This window comes from Plectropomus leopardus, chromosome 17 (genome assembly GCF_008729295.1).
Source record: "Plectropomus leopardus isolate mb chromosome 17, YSFRI_Pleo_2.0, whole genome shotgun sequence".
Classification (NCBI taxonomy): Eukaryota; Metazoa; Chordata; class Actinopteri; order Perciformes; family Serranidae; genus Plectropomus; species Plectropomus leopardus.
This window is the reverse complement of record NC_056479.1, coordinates 8,734,853-8,755,013: the sequence shown is the minus strand read 5'-3', so window position 1 is coordinate 8,755,013 and position 20,161 is coordinate 8,734,853. Positions and strand designations below refer to the sequence as shown.

General features: G+C 38.5%; 1 protein-coding gene across 2 annotated transcripts; it reads left to right on the top strand.

Annotated features, from left to right (window-relative positions):
* Window positions 1-2,645: 2,645 nt before the first annotated feature.
* Window positions 2,646-19,155, top strand: kmt5c (lysine methyltransferase 5C). 2 transcript variants are annotated; one of them, XM_042504854.1, is made up of 9 exons: window positions 2,646-2,977; window positions 4,061-4,193; window positions 5,362-5,527; window positions 5,760-5,869; window positions 5,997-6,160; window positions 8,468-8,487; window positions 8,735-8,871; window positions 9,005-9,165; window positions 12,589-19,155. In XM_042504854.1, the coding sequence occupies exons 2-9, from the start codon at window positions 4,081-4,083 to the stop codon at window positions 17,919-17,921; spliced, it is 6,204 nt and encodes a 2,067-aa protein (XP_042360788.1). In that variant the 5' UTR covers window positions 2,646-2,977; window positions 4,061-4,080; the 3' UTR covers window positions 17,922-19,155. The 2 variants fall into 2 exon arrangements, with proteins under 2 accessions (XP_042360788.1, XP_042360787.1); XM_042504853.1 differs by having other exon boundaries at window positions 9,005-9,177.
* Window positions 19,156-20,161: the final 1,006 nt, after the last annotated feature.

Genomic DNA, 20,161 nt, shown 5'->3' with positions numbered 1-20,161 from the left:
GCCTATCACCTTCTCAGTGGGGCAAATGATACGCTGCAGTATGCCCTTGTCCTTGGCGGTGGCAGCAGCGTATCAGATGGTGATGGAAAAGTGAGGATGAGCTCACTGATGGGAGTGTAGAAGTGCACCATTAATGTCTTTGCAGGATGAGCTTGTTCTTCATCTGCGGCAGGAAGTATATCCTCTGTTGTGCTTTTTTGATGAGCTAGCTGATGTTGATCTCCTACTTGAGGATGATGGAGCTCAGGAAGTGGAAGGACTCCACATAGTCAGCCGGGGAGTCATACAGGGTGATGGAGGTGGGTGGGGCTGCATTCATCTGTAAATCAACAACCATCTCCACTGTCTTAAGAGTGTTGAGCTCCAGGTTTGTTCTGTTCCCCCCAAGATGAATCCCAATGAGGGCGGTGTCATCCGCAAACTTCAGGAGCTTGACAGACTGGGTGACTGGAAGTGCAGCCGTTTCTTTAGGCTAATTGATAACTGTGTAAAACTGGGCCATAAACTATGATGGATGAATTCTCACAGCCACATTGAATACCTCAGCTGAGCCTTTGTGAAGACAGAGTTATGTTTACTTTCACTTCAAGTCTTCAGTGCCGTAATATCATTTAAAATATGCAGTAGCACTAGATTTCTTTTCTAATTGGGCTTTGTGATTTCCAAGAAATTATAACACTCAAGGCGAGATGTTGGCAAAATCCCATTTTTCAACTTTTTCTTACTTGGCAGCTCTGGGTAAAATTTCCCTTGAAGGTGGAGCAATCTAAATAGTTTCACTCTACAATATGAGTGTGGATATATTAATTTGTGCATCTGAAAATAGAATTGCAAAAATTTAGAATGAATAAAGAACAGATCTTGATCTGCTTCACAGTGGTAATGCAAACAATGTCTCTTAGGTCAACACACAACTACATAACTAATTCTTAAAGTCATATAAGGAGAGAATTTCTTTTTATGTCTATTTTCAAAAAGAGGGCCCAATCTATCAACCTGGACTTTGACACCCTAGATTCCAGAGGTTCATTTGTTATTCAAGGATAGGAACGTGTGCATCAGGCATCAAAGATATGTAACTCTGCACTTTAAACTAAGTTAACTTTGAACCTTTAAAGTCAGAATCTGAGATCCAAATGTAAACAAAGCCCAAAGTCACACAGGAAGATTGGAATATTTTATCTCTTTCAAACTGACTGATGGGTCATTCAATAAATATACTAACACTAGACAACAACTCAACTTTGTAAATGCTTATGTGGATGTGCCGACACAGTAATGTTATTTACATTTTTATGACCAATATCTAAAGAATGGTTGACCCATTAACTTGGACCACAAGTGGCTTAGTATAAAAGCTCATTGCTTAATCTGTAATTGCAGTCTGCAAATTGTAATAAATTGTTCATCCCAAATTAAATTGTACCTCTCTGAAACACGAATCCCAGGATATTGAGTTACTCACCAATTACAATTTTAATCATATAACAATTGTTCTTGACAACCCCCGCTATTAGACATCTGGGTCATTCCTGTTGTTCAGCGGTATTTCGGTCCAGTGACTTAAAAAAGATCTCAAACTCAAATAATAATCCTTATGGGTGAATTGATTTATATTGTTTTTAGACCTAATTTAGCTACCATCTAACTTTCCTTATAATTTTGCCTAATGGGGCTGAATGTAAGAGTGTGAAAATCATGAAAATCATGAAATATGAAACAACAACAACAACCAACAAGCGGATGTTTATGCTCAGTTGATGCATACTTTACTCATTTGAGCTCCCTCCTTGAGAATGGTCTTAATGGAAATGTAGATTTGTACTTTTTTGTGAAAAGTTAGAAACAGGGTGGAGAAATAGCCTACATTGGGGACACACAGTAAATTATAAAAGTAATAAAATAAATAAGTAGGCCTAAATAATAAAATAAAATAAAAAAAACTATAGTTGTTCTTCATAGCCTTTATAAATAAAAATGTACAATACATGGTATTAGAATATATTATGATAGAGTTTACATGGTCTATATAACAATTAAAGAATAATTTTGAGCATTTTAATTTTTTTGTTTCTTTTTGTCTTACAGTCTGGTCCCTGTAGAAGTTGTTTACTTCAGAACATAGTAAAATCGAGCACATGCACCATTATGTAGGTCTATATAATTTGCATCATTCTGTTTTTGTAATATAGAAGATCTTAATCTATAATTTAAGACATTTATTAGGCTATAAATATTTGACACATTTTAAAACTACATATAAAAAAGGAATTGGTGGGGAGATAAATGTTACTGCATATAAAGAGTGACAGATCCAATTTACAGTAGACGCTAAATATGTTAGTATCATTCAGTAGCATGCAGATTTTGGTCTCGCTCCTGGTGACAGCATCCCTCCTCTGTAGTGGTGGCTATTCGTGTGAGTGATTACGCGAGATGCTTTGTAGCAGCCAAATAGAGGCCACTGTACTGAGGGAAATAATCACCTCTGCTCTGTATCAACATAGTAAACCTAACCGCATGGCTCCACCCATTAAAAACATCTGACCAATCACAGAGCGTGAAACACTTGATTTGTAAAATTGACCTTGAGCTCAGCCAATAGCACACCGCGTGGGCGTGGTCATTCAGGGTTCGGTTGCACTGGACGTTCCCCATCAACTTTTGCTACTAGACGAGCGTATTGAACGTTGTGCAAAGCTACTCAGCTAGCCATTTATCATATTCATTTTTTAAGATAGTTTGTCATCGTGTCTGGCGCATTTCTGCCTTTTGTAATTCATCCTGGGATTCACAGTCGTCAGCAAACCAACAAATTCCATAAGTGACGAGGAGACTCCATTTTCGTACGCGGCTGCCCGGGCTAGCCAGCAAGACGGCGGAAAGCTAGCTGGTTGTGTTGCTAGGCTAACTTTCTCGAGCCAGGCGATAAATTGTCTATCTGACGACACTTTCGTTGACTACAAAAGACTCCCAGGTATTTTTCTCCAAAACCTCAGTGTCACCATGCATCACCGCGAGTGCATACTGCTTCACAGTTCAGCAGCGATCTCATGCAGTCATGTTACGTTAGCTGCAGACCTGCTAGTGCTACAAAATGTTAGCTACCTCAGTCCTCAGCTGATAACCTCGTATATTTTCCCAGCAAGATGTCATGCTAAGCTAATGTGCGCTCAGTCGCATTCCTAACACACACATAACGTTACCATATAGTGGTAAACATTGCAAATAGAGTAAACTGGATTTGACAGGGTTGAGGATCTGTAGTGGGTCAAGTGGGCAAGTAACCACTGTAATGCTGTATCTGCAAATTATGTATTATTATAGTTTACATACACTGTTTTTAACTTGTAAATATAATCACCGTCAGTGTAAATAAGCACGTTTTACACTGCCAGATCCCGCTACCTCACGTATTTACAGTTAACTCTTACGTCAGTAATTCCATAGTTTTGCACTTTTATCTTATTTTCTGTGAATGTCACTGTTTTCGTTTGTTTGTTTTTTAATATATCTATATATATGTACATAGTAGTCAAGTGTTTATGTTTACCTTGTTGAGCTTTGTTGTCCTTATTTTTAGATGTTATGTCTTTTAATGTCCAAGTGTACTGAGAGTAACATATAGCAGTCACATTCCTTATATGGTCAATTTATCTGATAAAGACTCTGCACAAACAAACATTTGACTACAATGCACAAGCTACAAGCAGTGACAAACGGGTACATCACGCATGGATTGTTTTACAAATACTTAAATGTTTACAGTGTGTATTCAAACCATAAAAAATGTATTATACAGCTAAATTATGTATTACTCACATCCCTAACTGACATGTAACATTACTGTTTACCAGATATTGTAAACACAGAATATAAAATACAGAAAATCAGAATTGCATGATGGGGTTGTGAGCCTACTTAGACAAGTGAGCAAGTAACTAATGTTAACACTTGTATTGTTATGTCATTTGCTGGATTTGCTAAAATGCACAATTCATATATGATTGTGGTTTGTTGTTGTTGCTGCCATAGCTTTACTTTGACTCTCTGTTTGCAGCATGCTGATGGTGGGAGGCAATGGATGGATGCACTAGAATGAGTGTGAAGGAGCTGTGTGAGACAGATGACTTGGCCACGGGTTTGGTGCTGGACCCTTTGTTGGGTTTCAGCACCCATAAAATGAACATCAGGTAATCTGTTGCTCATGAAATGTCAGTTTAAACACCATCACAACAAATCTTACAGTCTACTTAGGACATGATCACATTAGTACTTTAACAATTGTTTAACAATTAGTTAGGATATATCTTAGAGGTTCCCACATCAGTACAGTGTTATTCTTTCTTTCTCTGCTCTGACTATGTATATGTTCAGTGGGACATGTATGAGAATGTTATGACAACCAGACCTGTCCATAAGGTTAACATTCTTGAATCGGAAAATGATGTATGGAATCATATAACAGTTGCTTACTGTCCTACATCTGTTAAAAAAGACAGATCCACAGTTCATAGCAGTTCTTGCACACTGTCAAGGGCTTTTACACTTAACATAGTTGTATCGGAAACTTTTTCCTAGCTCAACACAACAACTGGAGGACACATACTGTATCGCTTTTGACATTTTGACTTCAGGGAAAATAGACAAGATGCTCATACGAGCTCCTATATTCACATGAAAGCAGTATGACCAATGACATACGTTTTTTTTCTTTTGTTATGCTGTGACTGATTCTTTCTGTTTCCAATGTTTTGTGGCTGCCAGCCACCTGCAAGTGTGATGCAATAGGAGGGAAATGTCTACTATTTTTATATAATAATGATTATAGATTATTAGTTATTTTTATTTAAAGATCTGTTTATATGAAGCCATTTTTATTTATAAGTGTATTAAAACATGCTGATGCAAGTTTTCTGTCAAATAAGAATACTGAAATACAATTAAAGAATTGCATTGGGAAAGATGCACATTAATCAGTCACCATTACAACATTTTTGTGATGATCATTTTGCCCTAGTCCATTGATATTTAAGCAGTTACTGCTTTTCGTGTTTATCTGATCTTATATTCTCCAAACACATTAAGTAATAATAAATCAGTGACAGTTACAAAAGTGCCAATCCTTGATAAATTTAAGCATTCATTTTTTAATCTTGTATCTTCTTCTGATCACTCAAAAATGTGTTTTGTTGATTTCAAGTACATCTGGTGAGGCAGTCACCTGAAATCTATTTCTAAAATTCTACTTAAACCAAATTAGCATTTTACACGGACATGCCTTAGACTAAAACACACTGTGCTCAGACTTTGTCCTGTGACTGTTTCTGCTTTTTATGCTGTTATCTGCTTTTTCTCTAGTCCTCCACCAGAGATCCGGCGATGGGGTAACCTCAAAGAGACCCTGCTGCGCTTTCAGCGTACGCATGACTTCAATGCTACGTTCGAGGCACTGACAGTGGGCGAACCGGCTGGTGACTACTTCAGTGCTTTGGGAGGCCATCGACAGGAGCTGCTGAGACAACATGTATGTTCAAGCTTAGATATCAGTATAGATAAAAAACAATGTCACACAAAATCACTAATTTAAATTTGTTTAGACACAGTGCTTTAAAAATGTATGATGACATTTGTTCTTTGAAGACTTTGAAGTCTCCCTATTTTGGTAACTGTGTTAGTTTCATAGACAGCTACCATAAATTCTTGAATTTGTCACTTAAACGCGAGGGCACAATCTTAACTATCTGTAATTTCTGCAGGTATATCGCTACCTCGGTGCCTTCCTGTTGGATAGCGGCATCAAGATAGAGTCCTGTGACAGATACTCCTCAGAGACCAACGGAGCAAAGATAACCTCAACGAGGCACTGGTAATCACTCATATAAACACATTGTGTTTGTCAAGGCAGCATGTAGCTTGACAATAGCTGCTGCATTTCCTGGACATTTTTTCTTTTTATATTGTAGATATGTAATGCTTGAATTGTTGCTCGGCAGGTTTGTAGGTGAGCGGGTGGAGGTCCTGCTGGGCTGCATAGCAGAGCTGAGCCCCGCAGACAGCGCTGTGCTGAGGGCAGGAGTCAATGACTTCAGTGTGATGTATTCCACACGCAAACGCTGCGCTCAGCTCTGGCTGGGGCCTGCAGCTTTCATTAACCATGGTGAGTTTGTTTGCATTCATGACTCATTCTTTCCCAGCACACACACACACACACACACACACACACACACACACACACACACACAGATTTACCAATTCAAAATGTTCATAGCTGATTGGAGTGATCGCTTGTGAGTCTCATCAAGAGAACATTTTCACCTGCCAGGACTAAGTTTTTAAAGGCACAGTCTGTGATCTGAATGGCAACAAAAAGATGAAAACCAAATAAAGAGTCAGAACACAACACTAGAATCAGCTATCACTCTCAAACTGATTGACAGGCCTTTTATTCAATTCGGTCACACTACACAACACTTAAGTCATAGTCATTTGTTTTCTAATAATATTTGATTACTGACATACATACTGAAAGGCCTGTGGTTTCAGTTATGATGCTTAATACGAAAGACTCACAAAATGCTATTTTTTATGTGAAAGCAAACCTTTAAGTTGTGTATCCAAATATCTTTGCAATTGATATGGTCAAACATGACTTTATTTGTCATGCAAGTACAGCATTCACATGCGCATTGTGAAAGTTTGATTTTTTTTAATATCCTAGAGCAAATGTTTAGGAACTGGATTAACATTTCCACACTCTGAAACCTGTAGATATGGAGTCTGTTCTCGTGTTCCTGCAGTGATCAGATTAATACTCACTACTCTATCTTTTCTTGTTATTTCCCATGACAAATTGTCCCCCATGAGTGTGGTACTTAAAGGTATACTATGCAGGAACTGTCAGTTATTGTTTGTAAACAGTATTGCCAGCTAAAGTAAAATCCACCCTCTGATTCACTCGTTTTGCCTCGCTACATTTCTGTAATTTTGGCACTATGTCTGCGATTTTCATTGCTTCCTCTGTTTTGTGTGCTGCTCACGGTATGGCACCTGGTAACTACCTTCTTATAAAGTCTAGACCTCACTTGTGCACTGTGCCCAGGAACATCCTGAACACAGCAAAAATATATAAGAAAATATGAGCAGAGGGCAGAATCCCTGCAGAAAAATACACTGTGACACACCTCTAGTGGATCATAAGTGATAATTGAGAGTGATTGCTACTGTAAAAGTCTATGTATTGTTTTTTTTTTTTCAGGAAAATCCTGCATTGTGTATCTTTAATTTTTGCCTGTTGAATGAGCATAACTCCTTTCAACACATGTTGTGCTGATAAACCACTTTATTTCATACATTCATATTTTGGTTGAAAATCTCAGCAACTTTTTTTGTTTTGTGATTTACTGAAGTACAAAATTGAAGTTTTGAATTCCAGTAAGGGATATGAGTCTCTGAAATTAATCAAATGTGTCACAAGTTATTTTTTTTTCTTCATTATCTTTAGATGACAGGACTGACTTGGCTTTATGTATTTATGTATTTTTGACTTCACAAATTCACCAATTTGCTTTGATATCTCATTTCATGACCATTATTTCACCACTACCTGCAGCAGTAGTAGCAAAAAGGATGTCGCATACTGTTTAGTAAAAACACAGATTCATTTTAAACTGCTTTTGCACCATACAAAAAATTTCATTAATTTAAAAGTAGTGGTGAATGTGCTATGTAGCCACAACTATATCTGAATCATAAATAATTGTACAAATCGAAACAGTTCAGTGCAGAGCTGAAACAAATAGTTGTTTAGTGGGAAATTGCTTAACAACGATTTGATAAAGAATTATAACAAAAACAAATACCTCTTCTAAAATATGGTAATTTACTGTTTTTATAGTCTTCTGTAATTATAAATCAAATGATTTAGGGTTTTGGACTTCTGGTTGAATGAAACATGCCAGCTGAGATGTAGGTAGTTGTGATGAACATTTTTCAATACTTATTGACATTTTTATAGACCAAATGATAAATCACAAAAATAATCTGGAAGTTAATAGGCAAAAAAAACTTGTTGAAGCCATTCCCAGTGTGTAATGATTTTTTTTTGTTTCATAATTATATTGCATGAACATTTGGTCAATCATAGAAGTCATTATAATAGATAAGGACAAACAGCTCACTCTTCACAGATCCCATGTCAGGCTGTGGTGTGAGCTGAATTGTAATGTGTCCAAAAGGTCCAGTGAAATTTGAGTTAAATCTTCCGTCCACTCAGAGGGCAGCGCCTGACAAGATCTGTTAATAATGTTTGAGAGTTAATCAGCTTAGCCTTTGAGCCTTTTGCAAAATGAATTCATTACAAGCCAGCTGATCAACAAAATGTCAAGTCCTTTATTCATCGCTGTGATTTAATTAATAACTTGAAATCTTTTATCTGTTTTTCTGTCTTTGTCCTTCTGGGTTGAAGACTGCAAACCAAACTGCAAGGTAATTATCCATATATGTTCATCACATGCACTTAAGAGATTAGACAAGTTGAAAATATTACTTTGACAGATGCTTACACAGACTTATTGTGAAATTTTGCACATTGAAAACTGTATTTTAGGTACAGAGTTGTACTCTTCTGTTTCCTAACTGCTCTGTGTTAATGTGTTAATGTTATCCCATGGGCCAACCAACCTTTGTCTTTGTCTTTTGCTGTGTTTTGTCTTTCCCCTTTTCACCCGCCCAGTTCATCCCTGGGGAGAAGAATATCGCATGTGTTGAAGTGATTCGACCCATCTCACCTGGGGAGGAGATCACGTGTTACTATGGTGCCAGCTTTTTTGGGGAAGGCAATGAAATGTGTGAATGCTGCACCTGTGAGAGGTGTGTCCATCATCTGATCAGACATTGTCTTTATTGTAGCTTGCTTTTTGCTCAGAACTGAAGATTTTCTGCATCAGATGTGAAAATACTCTTTTAACTTGAATTTCATTTTGTTGTCTTAACTGCACTGTAGGAATGGAGAGGGTCACTTCAAACACAGAGGGAAGCAGCCTGAATGTGAAGAAACAAAGGATGCTGTTGGACAAAAGTACCGCTTGAGAGAGAGATATCTTCGTCATCACAGAGAGAAGGGTCACTTTCCTACAAGGCCGATAATACCAGGAATACACTCAGGTATCTTTAAAGGTAACTGCTTCAGGATTTAGTACTGTTAAAATGAAAGTAACAATAAATATTGACAGGCAGCAAATTCAAACATAGGAGTTACGCTGCTGGCTTATAAAAGCCCTCTCAGCACCACAGAAGTGGCTCAAAACCAACAAACAGGAATATTAGCTGTACAAATGCAATTATACAGCAGTAACGTGAAGAATAACTGCTTGTAATACTAAAAGCTCAACAGCCTGCCTCATCACTTCAGCAGCTGTTAAATGCACCATCAAATTGAAAGCTGTTGGGACAACCAACACTGCTCATTCATTAAGGTCCACTCAGAATAAAATTTGTTCAAACCTGGCTAGAATTCCAGTTTTAAAACCATCATACATCAAAATCAGGACAATAAAATTGAATATGTCTTTAAAGTCACATTTAAGCACTTGCCTGCATGTATTACATCATACAGGTAATTTTAGGGCAAGGCAAGGCAGCTTTATTTGTATAGCACATTTCATACGCAGGGATTCAAAGTGCTTTACAGAGTAATAAAATATAAAGACATAATTAAAGATACAGATTTACTATAAAAGAGAAAGAGATAAGATAAACAAGTTGAAATCAATTACTAAATGACTACAAAAAAGTGCAGACAAGAGGTGCAAAGATAAAAAGATAATTTAAAATTATTTAAATCAAATTTAAAAACAAGTTGGTCGTCAGCAGGTGAGTAGGCAGTGTGAAAAAGTAATGTTCTTTAGCTTTGCCTTAAAAGTGATCAGAGTCTGGGCTTGACGAACCTCATCTGGGAGGTTATTCCAGGTTTGTGCTGCATAATAACAAAATGCTGCTTCACCATTTTTAGTTCTGACTCTTGAGGCGCTCAGTAGGCCGGCCCCTGATGTTCTGAGGGTCCTTGAGGGTTCATATGTCACAAGCATGTCAGAGATATATTTTGGCGCTGAGCCACAGATTGATTTGTAGACAAGCAGTGAGATTTTAAAGTCAGTTCTTTGAGTGACAGGTAGCCAGTGTAAGGATTTTAGGACTGGAGTAGTACGGTCATATTTCCTAGTTTTTGTCACGACTCTTGCAGCAGCATTATGAATAAGCTGAAGTTGCTGAACAGCTTGTTTTGAAAGGCCTACAAACAGACTGTTGCAGTTATCTAACCTACTGGAAACAAAGGCATGGGTGAGCCTTTCAAGATCTTGCTGTGACATTATTCCTTGGACTCTGGCAATGTTTTTTAAACGATTTAATGTGACTGTGGAAATTTAATTTTTTAAAAAATTAAATTAAATTTAAATATTAACATTATGATACACACAACTCACATCTCGAAATTGTTGCTAAGTGACACTTGTTTGAATAGGATTGAGGAATACTACAAATCTTTTTTTGTTTTGTTGTGTTTGTTTATAAAAATGTCACCTGATTTCTGTGGAGAAAGCGTGCAAACAGCTATGGGACCACTTTAGTCATGTTGTGATTTAGAAATTGCAATGCTATAATATATCATTGCAAAGATATATCATTTTTTTTAATGTGTTTTACATGATAGAATTTAGGTTGAAAGTCATTCAGTTGAAACTAGGGATGTTGCAATATACCACTATTATAAATAACTGGGATATTTAAAAAATTAAACATAGATATCATGTTGATAATACTCATATGATAATATCGTGTAAATAATCCAGCACTTCTTATATCATTTATCTTTCCTTGCATTCTCCCTTTCCACTTCGCAACACTTATATTTTGAGTTACAAAATAAAGACAAAAGACACAATAAAGAAAGTTTTAATTTCTTCTTTCCTCTTTCAGATTCTCTATAGATATCATAATATCAATATCACAATAATATCTGTATCATGAATTTTTTTGGCCATGATAATCGTGAAAGGGTAGTGAAAATATGATATCATGTCAGCCCTATTCAAAACATGTATTATCTGTTGCTGAAAAATCATGTCGACCTGAAACAAGATCAGAGTAATGCAGTGAGTTAGCTGCTGATGAACTTTGTTTCACTCTCTGGAAACAAATGGGAGGATTGAATAGCTATATATGTACTGCGAATGTAGTCAAACGCATGCTTAAAATATAATCCAGAGATACATTGGGCCTGTTTTCATGAAGCCGATTGTGCTGCTTCTTCATGATGTAAGGATTCAACATAACATGAAATCTGCAAATATGTTTACATACATAGCTGACTAAATCTTTACATAATCCTAAGGTGCTTCCGTTTTCTCTTGTTTTTGTTAGTTTCACAACACAAACCTTCAGCATTATGAGTTGCATTTGTATCCTTATGTAACTAAAGCAAAACGAGTCACCAAACATGATAAACATAAACAACTGAACCACATACAGATAGTTTGTCTTGAATAGATTTGGTTTGTTTTTTAAATTTTTATACCTTGGATGCATTTATTACTACAGGGGATATTGTTTTGATTAGATGTCATGTCAGCCCCTGCATCTTTTGAGGTGAATTTACCTCTCCTGTGATTATCCACTGACACTTAATTTGCAAGAAGCAGCTTTTCTTTTGCTATAGACTCTCTATACTGCAAGTTTGCAAGGAGTTATGTTGTCACTAAAGACTTTATATGTTAGTGTTCTCACAATACTTTGATAAAATTCCTTGAAAGATAGCAATATTCGATACAATTTTTGATACCACAGATCAGACTGACATTAAGGGCATACAATTCGTTTTTTTAATTTGATGATAAATACAAACATACAGCTATGTATTGATAAATAGATATTTTTGACAATACTTTATGGGTTTATGGGTAACTTAAATTTTATGTTTCATTTTTCGTTTTCTTTTGTTTTTTGCTTGCGTTAAGAGTACTCATACTCATATTTCATGGTGATTAAGTATTGGATAAAATATGGTAGAACCATAGCACATGTGATTTACCTCACTGTAACTGCAATGTGTTTTGGGCCCAAAGACATGATTGGTTATTTCTGGGTAAAGAGAAAATAACCTAAGACCAGTTCAATCCGTTTCACAGTCAGTGTCATCTCTGTACAACCTGAATACTTTAGTCCCACGCCTTTCCGGGCATTACATGCTTTGTTAGTACCGCAGGTTTCATTGGCTTCTGCTGTGCAGTAAATGGCTCACCCAATAGAAAACTAATGATTGCACTTTAATAAATTGGTCACTTAAATAACAATGTTTCTCCACAGTCACCACTTTGCTGGGATTGTGCCACTCAAATTATACCTTTAGCTAGGAATTTATTTTTAACAGATGTTATTATTGTATTCATTTTTTGATAATTAAATACAATAGAATGTCAGTGTTTCCATTGTTTTAATAATTACATCTATGATAAGTAGACATACAGAGATATGCTTTTATATACAACAGCTTATAGTTCAACTGTTTGTTTTGTTGTCTTTCATTCATAGCCATCCCCTCAAGGAATTCCTTTACCCAGCAGATGAGGAGAAATGCCTTGAAGAACAGAAAATTTAATCAAACAAAGAAGTGGAGACGAGAGAAGCACAGACGATCAGGAAAGCACCCGCTGAAATCCTCCACTGTCAAACAGTGTTGGACAGTTCCACTTTTGTCCCAAGTTTCTCTGAGAGACATTAGAATCAGAGTACGGCGCCACTCAGTGGCTTTCTTACTCAATTGTAAGGATCCGAAGAGTAAAGAAAGGGCTTTGCTTAAACAACTGGAGGAAGTGAGTCCAAAAGAAAAGATAAGTGAACTGAATTCGACTGGGGAAGAAAATCCGAGCAGTGAGGTAAACCTAAAGCCTTTCACTCTGAACTCCACCATGCCGGTTCATCAGGAAAGTGGACCTGCAGGACATAGCGCAGGCCTTAATGGGAAGTCTGTCAAAGTGGTGGAAAGGCAGGCAGCTTCCAAAAAAAACTCTTCGAGAACAAGAAGCATGGTCACTACCACGCTCACTCATCAAACAGGGTCCAGTAGTGCAGCCAACACTACAACTCTTTGTCACCCTGTCAAAAATGACAAAACCTGTAGTGCAATAAAAGAAGGGAAGACTGATAAAGTAGCAGAAGAGAGTCAAAGCGACAAGAGCAGCAACATTGAATCCTGCGTCCTCGACACGGCTAAGACCCCAGCTACTGAGCACAAGACCATCAGAGCTTCATCACTCTTAGAAGTTTGTCAGGATGTCACAGATGTACACAAGAAAGCTGGAGACAATCCACTAATATCACTGAAGCAATACCTTAGAGTCAACCTAACAAGGATATCATTGCAGCAAAGTGTAAAAGTAGAAAAGACTTCTGAAGACAGGAAAGAGGGAGTGGTATTACGAGGAAGGGTCAGGCAAAGCCAGTGTCCCAAACCGGCACCTCTCACAGTAAAAAGAGCATCCAGATCACAGCAGAATCAGGGAGGAAGTTCAGAGAGCTGCACAGCCGAAGGTAACAGAGGGGTGAGGGAAATGTTTTTCAAGGCCACCGATAAGGTAAATTTAAAGAAGCAGCAATCGAGTGAATCTGTAGTTGATGTATCGCACAACAAGCAAGGTGGAAATGTCAAGATTATTGAAATACAAACAGTGTCAGAAGAAAATTATGATATTAAGAAGGAGCAGCAGGACATTGTACAAAGCAAAATTGAAGGGCAGAAAGAAAATAAAAATGCTGCATGTGCAATTGTGGAATGTGAAAGCAACATGGCCCTGAAAGCAGTGAAAGAGTCAGAATGTAAAATGTCCACAGAAAGAACTAGAGGACAAAATAACACACAGTGTGTTAAAAATAAAGCCGGGGAGGAAGTTAAACTATCAGAACAAATGACTAGGAGTGTTAGTAAACGGCCAGTAAGTAGGTTTGAAGCAGATATTGTCATAAAGCAGGCAAAGGTTCTTCTGTCTGATATTTTAAGAAAAGATAAGTCCTGTATAGATAAGAGATTACACAGAGATATTGCAGGGCTTTCTACCTCGGCCTCTAAAGAAATGCAAAGTGCTGAGAAGGACGAAGAAACAACTGAAATAAATGGAGGCAGATACCATTTTTCGGTGCAGAGGAGGATTATTAGGCGACGAAAGATGAGACCAAGAGCAGTGAAAACAAAAGCAGAAACTAAGCAAAGCACCAAGGGACACTTGAGCAAAGAAGTTCCAGCTACAGTGACGGCTAAGTTGAGTGAGGATAGTTCGCAGCTTCAGTCACCACAGAGGCATAATTACCCGCCGGCTCCCAGCCTCAACCCACTACCTCATAAGTCACTGATTTCAGCAAAAGCTACGACTAATCCGCACCCAGACACCAATCCACAGGCACACATACAGTCCAACATACCTCTGAAAAAACGTACATTTCGCAGTTCTGTGGAAATAGACTCCGAACAAGGTCTGAATTCAGCTTCAGATCAAGCTTCTAAAGAAGGCACTGAGTTAAAGTCAACCGCAGAGCTGAGGCAGGGCCCTACCGCGTGTTCAGGGGAGAGCAGCAAAGGGAAAAGAGATTGTAAAGGCAGATTTCGGACAACAGAGGTCCAGAGGTTAAATCCCCAAAGGATCACAAAACAAAACTCCTTTAAGCGAGTGCTTCGGTCCCGAGTTAATGAAGTTCAGCGAAGCCATGTGTTGAGAAAAGTTCGAAAGTGTAAATTAGATAAGGGTGACATCGACACAGCTCAGACACCAGAGAGTGATAAGCTTGCAGAGTACAAACAGGCTGAGGGGCCTTCTGTAGTCCGAGCGCAGCGTGGTAAAACTAAGAGTAAATCTGAACAGGAAGACGAGGTAGAAGAGCACAGTGATTTGGAGGAGACAAAGCCAGCCCTTGATTTTAAGATTCGTTTAAAGAGGAGGAGAGGGAAGGTATGGGAAATGCAAAGTGCAGGATTGGAAAATATGGCATTAAAAACAGAAAAGGGAGATGAGTCGGTGACATGCGACCCTTTTAAAGCCATTATGGATTCTGTGACAATTTTAAACATGGAGATGGAGGCAGCTCAGGCTCATGTGCAGGCAAGTAAAAAGTCAAAGGGCAGATTACATCATTTGAAAAAAAGGGTTGAGAAGCTGACTGAAAATAAAATCACAGATGCATTCCCAGATATAAAATCAGACAAAGACCTTGAAAATGTTGAAGGTGTTTGTGGACCCAGTGAAACACAGAACGACAAAGTAGAAATTAAAGAGAAGCTTGGCAGGGAACTTCAAGATGGATTCAAACTGCTGCCAAATAAAGTAGGCAGTTGTAAAAATGACAGTGGTACATCAGCTGCAGGGCAAGAAGCAAAAATTGAGGATCGTTTTGTAAAGAATTGCTGCTTATTTGAAACTGGGTCACAACAGAAACTGCAGCCTGAATTGGATGCAAATGGTTTTCCGTTACCAGTAATTAAACTACGTAGAAAGACAGAGGATATTTGGGAGGTGGATAGCAAAGAAGAGCTCATACAAACTCAACTTAAAGTAGAGCCCAAAGTTAAGAACGAGATGAAGGGTCACATTATAGGGAAACAAAAGAAAGGATGTCTTGATTTTTGCAAGCTCAAAGAAGAGTCTTTACAGAGACTGAACAGCAACGCAGCCTTTCTGAAAGCAGAGCCGCCACCATTTTCCTTGTCTCTGTCACCGCTGTCGCTGTCTTCCCCTCTTAATGACAGTAAAACTGAAGTTATATCCTCGGCTGCAGATGCAGTCACTGAAAGGCCAGAGATGAACAGCGGAGGAAGGAAACAGAGGCACAAAATGGAGAGAACACGGAAGTGTGGGCCTGTAGAAACACCCACCCCCTGTCTTAGTCACACTCTCCAACAAATTGACAACAGTCTCTCCAGGCTCTCCGAGGGCTTGTGTTCATCTCAGACTTTGGAAAAGCCAACAGCGTGTTCCAGTGCTGCTAATTCTGTCATCCAGCCCCCGTCCCAGTCTCCTCCATTCACAACTGCAGATAACATGCTGTCCGGTGAGCCCAGCTTTACAAACTGCTGCGACGATATACTAGACTTTCAGTGTCTCAACTTTGAGGGGTATTATCAGCCACAGAACATACTTCCATCTTCCCCATCTGATCTCTGTTCACTAGATCCACCCACAGATCCTTTCAGCAGTCCCCTCTCTCACAGCCCAGCTGACACATGGACCACGGAGACGCCGTACCTTGGCCCTCCCAGTCCAGGAAATAACTTTACCAGTGAGGATCTGCAGTTTTTTCCAGGTCTGATTTCTTCCAAAAGTGATTCTGTTCCTCTGGAATGTGATGCAAAGGATACCTCCAAAGACAGAAACCCACCCAACCCCAGTTTAAGTTTTGCAGCCCTCGGCAGCTCTGACTTCACCGCTAAGGATCGAATTCTAAGTAAAAATCCAGGAATGAGGTTGCCCAAAGAAGACCACAGAACTCAGTCTAGTCCTGTAGCCAGCAAGCCTCGGTTGCTTGCTGCAACACAGTCTTCTGTTACATCTCACACTCCTATTACTATAACCCAACCCTCCATCAACGTCAAGGCGAGCACCAGCCAATTAAAAGCTCAGTCGAACCTTAAAACCCAGGGCCCCTTCCATCGTATGGCCATCCCTAATAAATCCCAGTCTTTTTCAAGTAATCAGCCAAACACAGTCAGAGGAGTGCCCCAGAGCTGCTTGACTAAGTCCGTCCCATCATCGCAAATGTCCAACAAATTCTTGTCTTCTCAACTCTTCACTGTGAAAACTCCCAATCCTCCTGACAACCCTTTCAAATTCCAGGAGAAGACCTCGACAGTTATTCACAGGGTGCTTAAGTTTCAGGACGGGAACCAGAATCAGAACTTGTATAGTGCACCTTGTAAAGACATCACGGCTGCTGGCAGCCCCATCGTCATGTCTAGAACACTTAATGCAAAATCAGGTGCTATTGAGAAGACCCAGCAGAGTCAGAAACTAGCTGTTGGTATAGACAGCCATCAAAAAGGCAACATTCAGGGGTTTGGAAAAGATGTCGGCCATCTTGGTTCCTCCAGCAACCCCAACAGGTCCAACCCCCATTTCAACAAACAAAGCTCCTCTTTTCCTCAGTCTTTTCATAGAAGTAAGATGTCCTCTGACAAACATGAAAGTGTTGAAACTAACATGACATACAAAAACCTTTCAACGCTGCCAAGACCTTTCTTCTTTCCTAGCAAAGTGTCTGATAGTTATTCATCACAAGACAAAAAGTCCACTCCATCGACCTCAGACAAGCACCAGCCATGTTACACTCAGCAAGACCCTTTTGACTTTAGCTTTGGCTCGTCTCTCTCACCCATGCCTCAGCACAACAGCCCCCAAGTGGCCCACAGTACACCTCCTGGTACGCCAGCACCAGCAAACAAGAATCAGTCCTCAACATCCTCAGCCTCTTTACCCTATGGCTATCAAGGTCCTCCCTACGTACTAAACTTTAGCGGAGATCATTCATTGACCCTGGGTCTCAGGGATGGGGCTGAGGGTTACCCAGGATTAGGCTCGACAAACTACACCTACCATTGTCTGATGGAGCCATCAGGCACCCAAGGGCGACTGGTTCTGGAGCCCTGTGGACCCCAGCTGTCTAACCCAGCATCTTTTTCCTTGGGTGGATTTTCAGGGCTCAAAGGTCAGGATGAACATTGCAGGAAAGACATGCAGCAGCAGTGCCAGCCCGGGGAACACCAAGGCACGTCACACTATGGACCTGTTACATCCTCTCACTCTATGGGTGCCACAAAACCCAAGAGGGTGAGGTTAGTGGTGACAGATGGCACAGTGGACTTAGATCTCCAGTACTCGGACTGATTTATATCCATTGCAGTCACAGGATCCCAGAATATATTTGGATGTTGTTTTGTTCAAGGGGGATTATATAGAGTCTGCCACAAGATGTTTTTGTAAACACTGTAATTCATAGTCTACCAATTATTAAAGCCCACTGACTGATTGACACTTTTCTAAATCATTATTTTGATGGACTGTTAATGTATGAATGAATTGTACAGGATTTTATGTAAAGCGAGTATCGGCGTGTTTTAACTACTGTATGATTTTTAAGAAAAAATTAAGTATCTGCTACAATTTGCTGAGAAAACCAAATTAAAATTGCATAAAGAAAACAAAGCATTAAATATATTTGTGAATAGGAGTTTGACCCTACATGCCCCATAAACAATGAAAGCCCTCTTACTGTACTGTAACATAGCTGTATGACTTTCTATACCATGTATGGCGGTAGAGACAGGAGCACCATCGTCGGTTGCTGGTACTTGTATTGATTGGTTTTAAAAAAGGCAGCTTTGTGCCTCAGTCTTTTATATGTTCTTGTGACTTTTTCTTTCTTTGTGACGGGAGTTCTTCCAGTTGGAAACATTTAGATATTACCATTTTACATCAAGAAAAGTGACAATCTTTTCACAGAGTAACTCACTTTTGTCATTTATTTGGTCTTTCTTTTTCTACGGAGTTTACGATTACTATAGAGAAAGAGCAGAAAGAAAAGTTATGCATCACCTGCAATAGTTAGTTGTTTTGTTGTCACTGATGGAGCTACACATTTATAGGTGTTTATATTGTAAGCAGAGTTATTTGCTGTTGATTGTGGAAGTCACGCGAGCATTCCCCTCATGTAATGATGTACTGTATGTTGAACCCATTTGACATCAGTGGGCAGGAGCGTTCAGTGTGACTACACAGCCTTACATTACTACCATGAAAATGTACTGTCTTGATATGGAAAGGCCAATTATTTATTTTAATATCCTCATCCTTGAAATGGTGCTTTCATGTAATTTATATTTCACGTTGATTGTTCAAACTATTAAATGTTTTTTATTATTTAATGGGACAAAATACTGAACTGAATATTTACATCAAGTATTTAATTTCACAGCCTTTGACATCTTATTCAATTTTTTCAGTTGTTACAGGTAAAACGTTCTGTCTTTTTTCTAATTGGCAGTTAGTCTTACTGAAAGTCTGCTGTAGAAATGTACAAATGTAGCCTATATCATTAAAGACACTTAATTCTTTTTTTGCATTTTCTGTCTTTGACTCTCTTTTTCATACCAAGAGACCATAGACTTTATTCGTGTAAGCCAAATTATTTCTGTAATTTTTCAATGTTACATACAACGTTCCTACAGAATATAAAAAGTCTTTGCATTGAATTTGTTAATCTGTAAACAAGGCCTTAATTAGTATTAAAATGTCTTCAGTCTTTCAAAAGTCTTTAACAGGCTAAGACAAAATAATTGGTAACATCTGTTTTGTTTTAAATTTTTGAGTAAATGCCTCTTTAAAGTCACACAGATCGGATTGTGGAACCAACATCACTAATATTTTTGCAAAATGTTTTTCAAACTTGGCACTGCCCTGTTATACATTACATATATTGCATAAAAGTCATGTTTAATGTTACAATAAACATTTGGAAAAAAAAAAAACAAAGAACGTTTACTAGAAAAAAGTAATTAATTATGTTGTGGCATCCAGCAGCTCAGCTGGTAGGGTGGGTGTCCCATGTACGAAGGTTACTTCTTTGCCGCAGTGGCCGCGAGTCCTAATTAATCAACTTGCCTTAAGCTGTAGGATTCCTGTATTAAGCTTGGTGATTGTTTAAAACCTCCATTACCTCTTCGACTTCTCAAGCCTGTGCCATATTATTCACCCAAATCTAATGTAAGTACACACCTCAATTACTTGAGTCAACGTATAGATACTCCTGGTCAATTATTACTCCAATAGAAGTGAAACTTGCTGAGACAAATTACTACTTGAATTAAAGTATTGGAATATTTGCTTTAAAAGTATTTAAAAACATTTCAAACAAAACTTAATCGTTCACTGACTCCAAAGCAAATGTAACAAGTAATAAGTGTCAAAAGAATTACAATTGTCTTTCAAATGTAATGGAGTAGAAGTAATAGATTTCCACTCAAGTAAAGTACAGATACTCAAAAACTGTACTTAAGTATGGTACTTAAGTATATGTACTTTGTTACTGTCCACTGCTGTCTAATGTCATACCTTTCTATATTACTTAG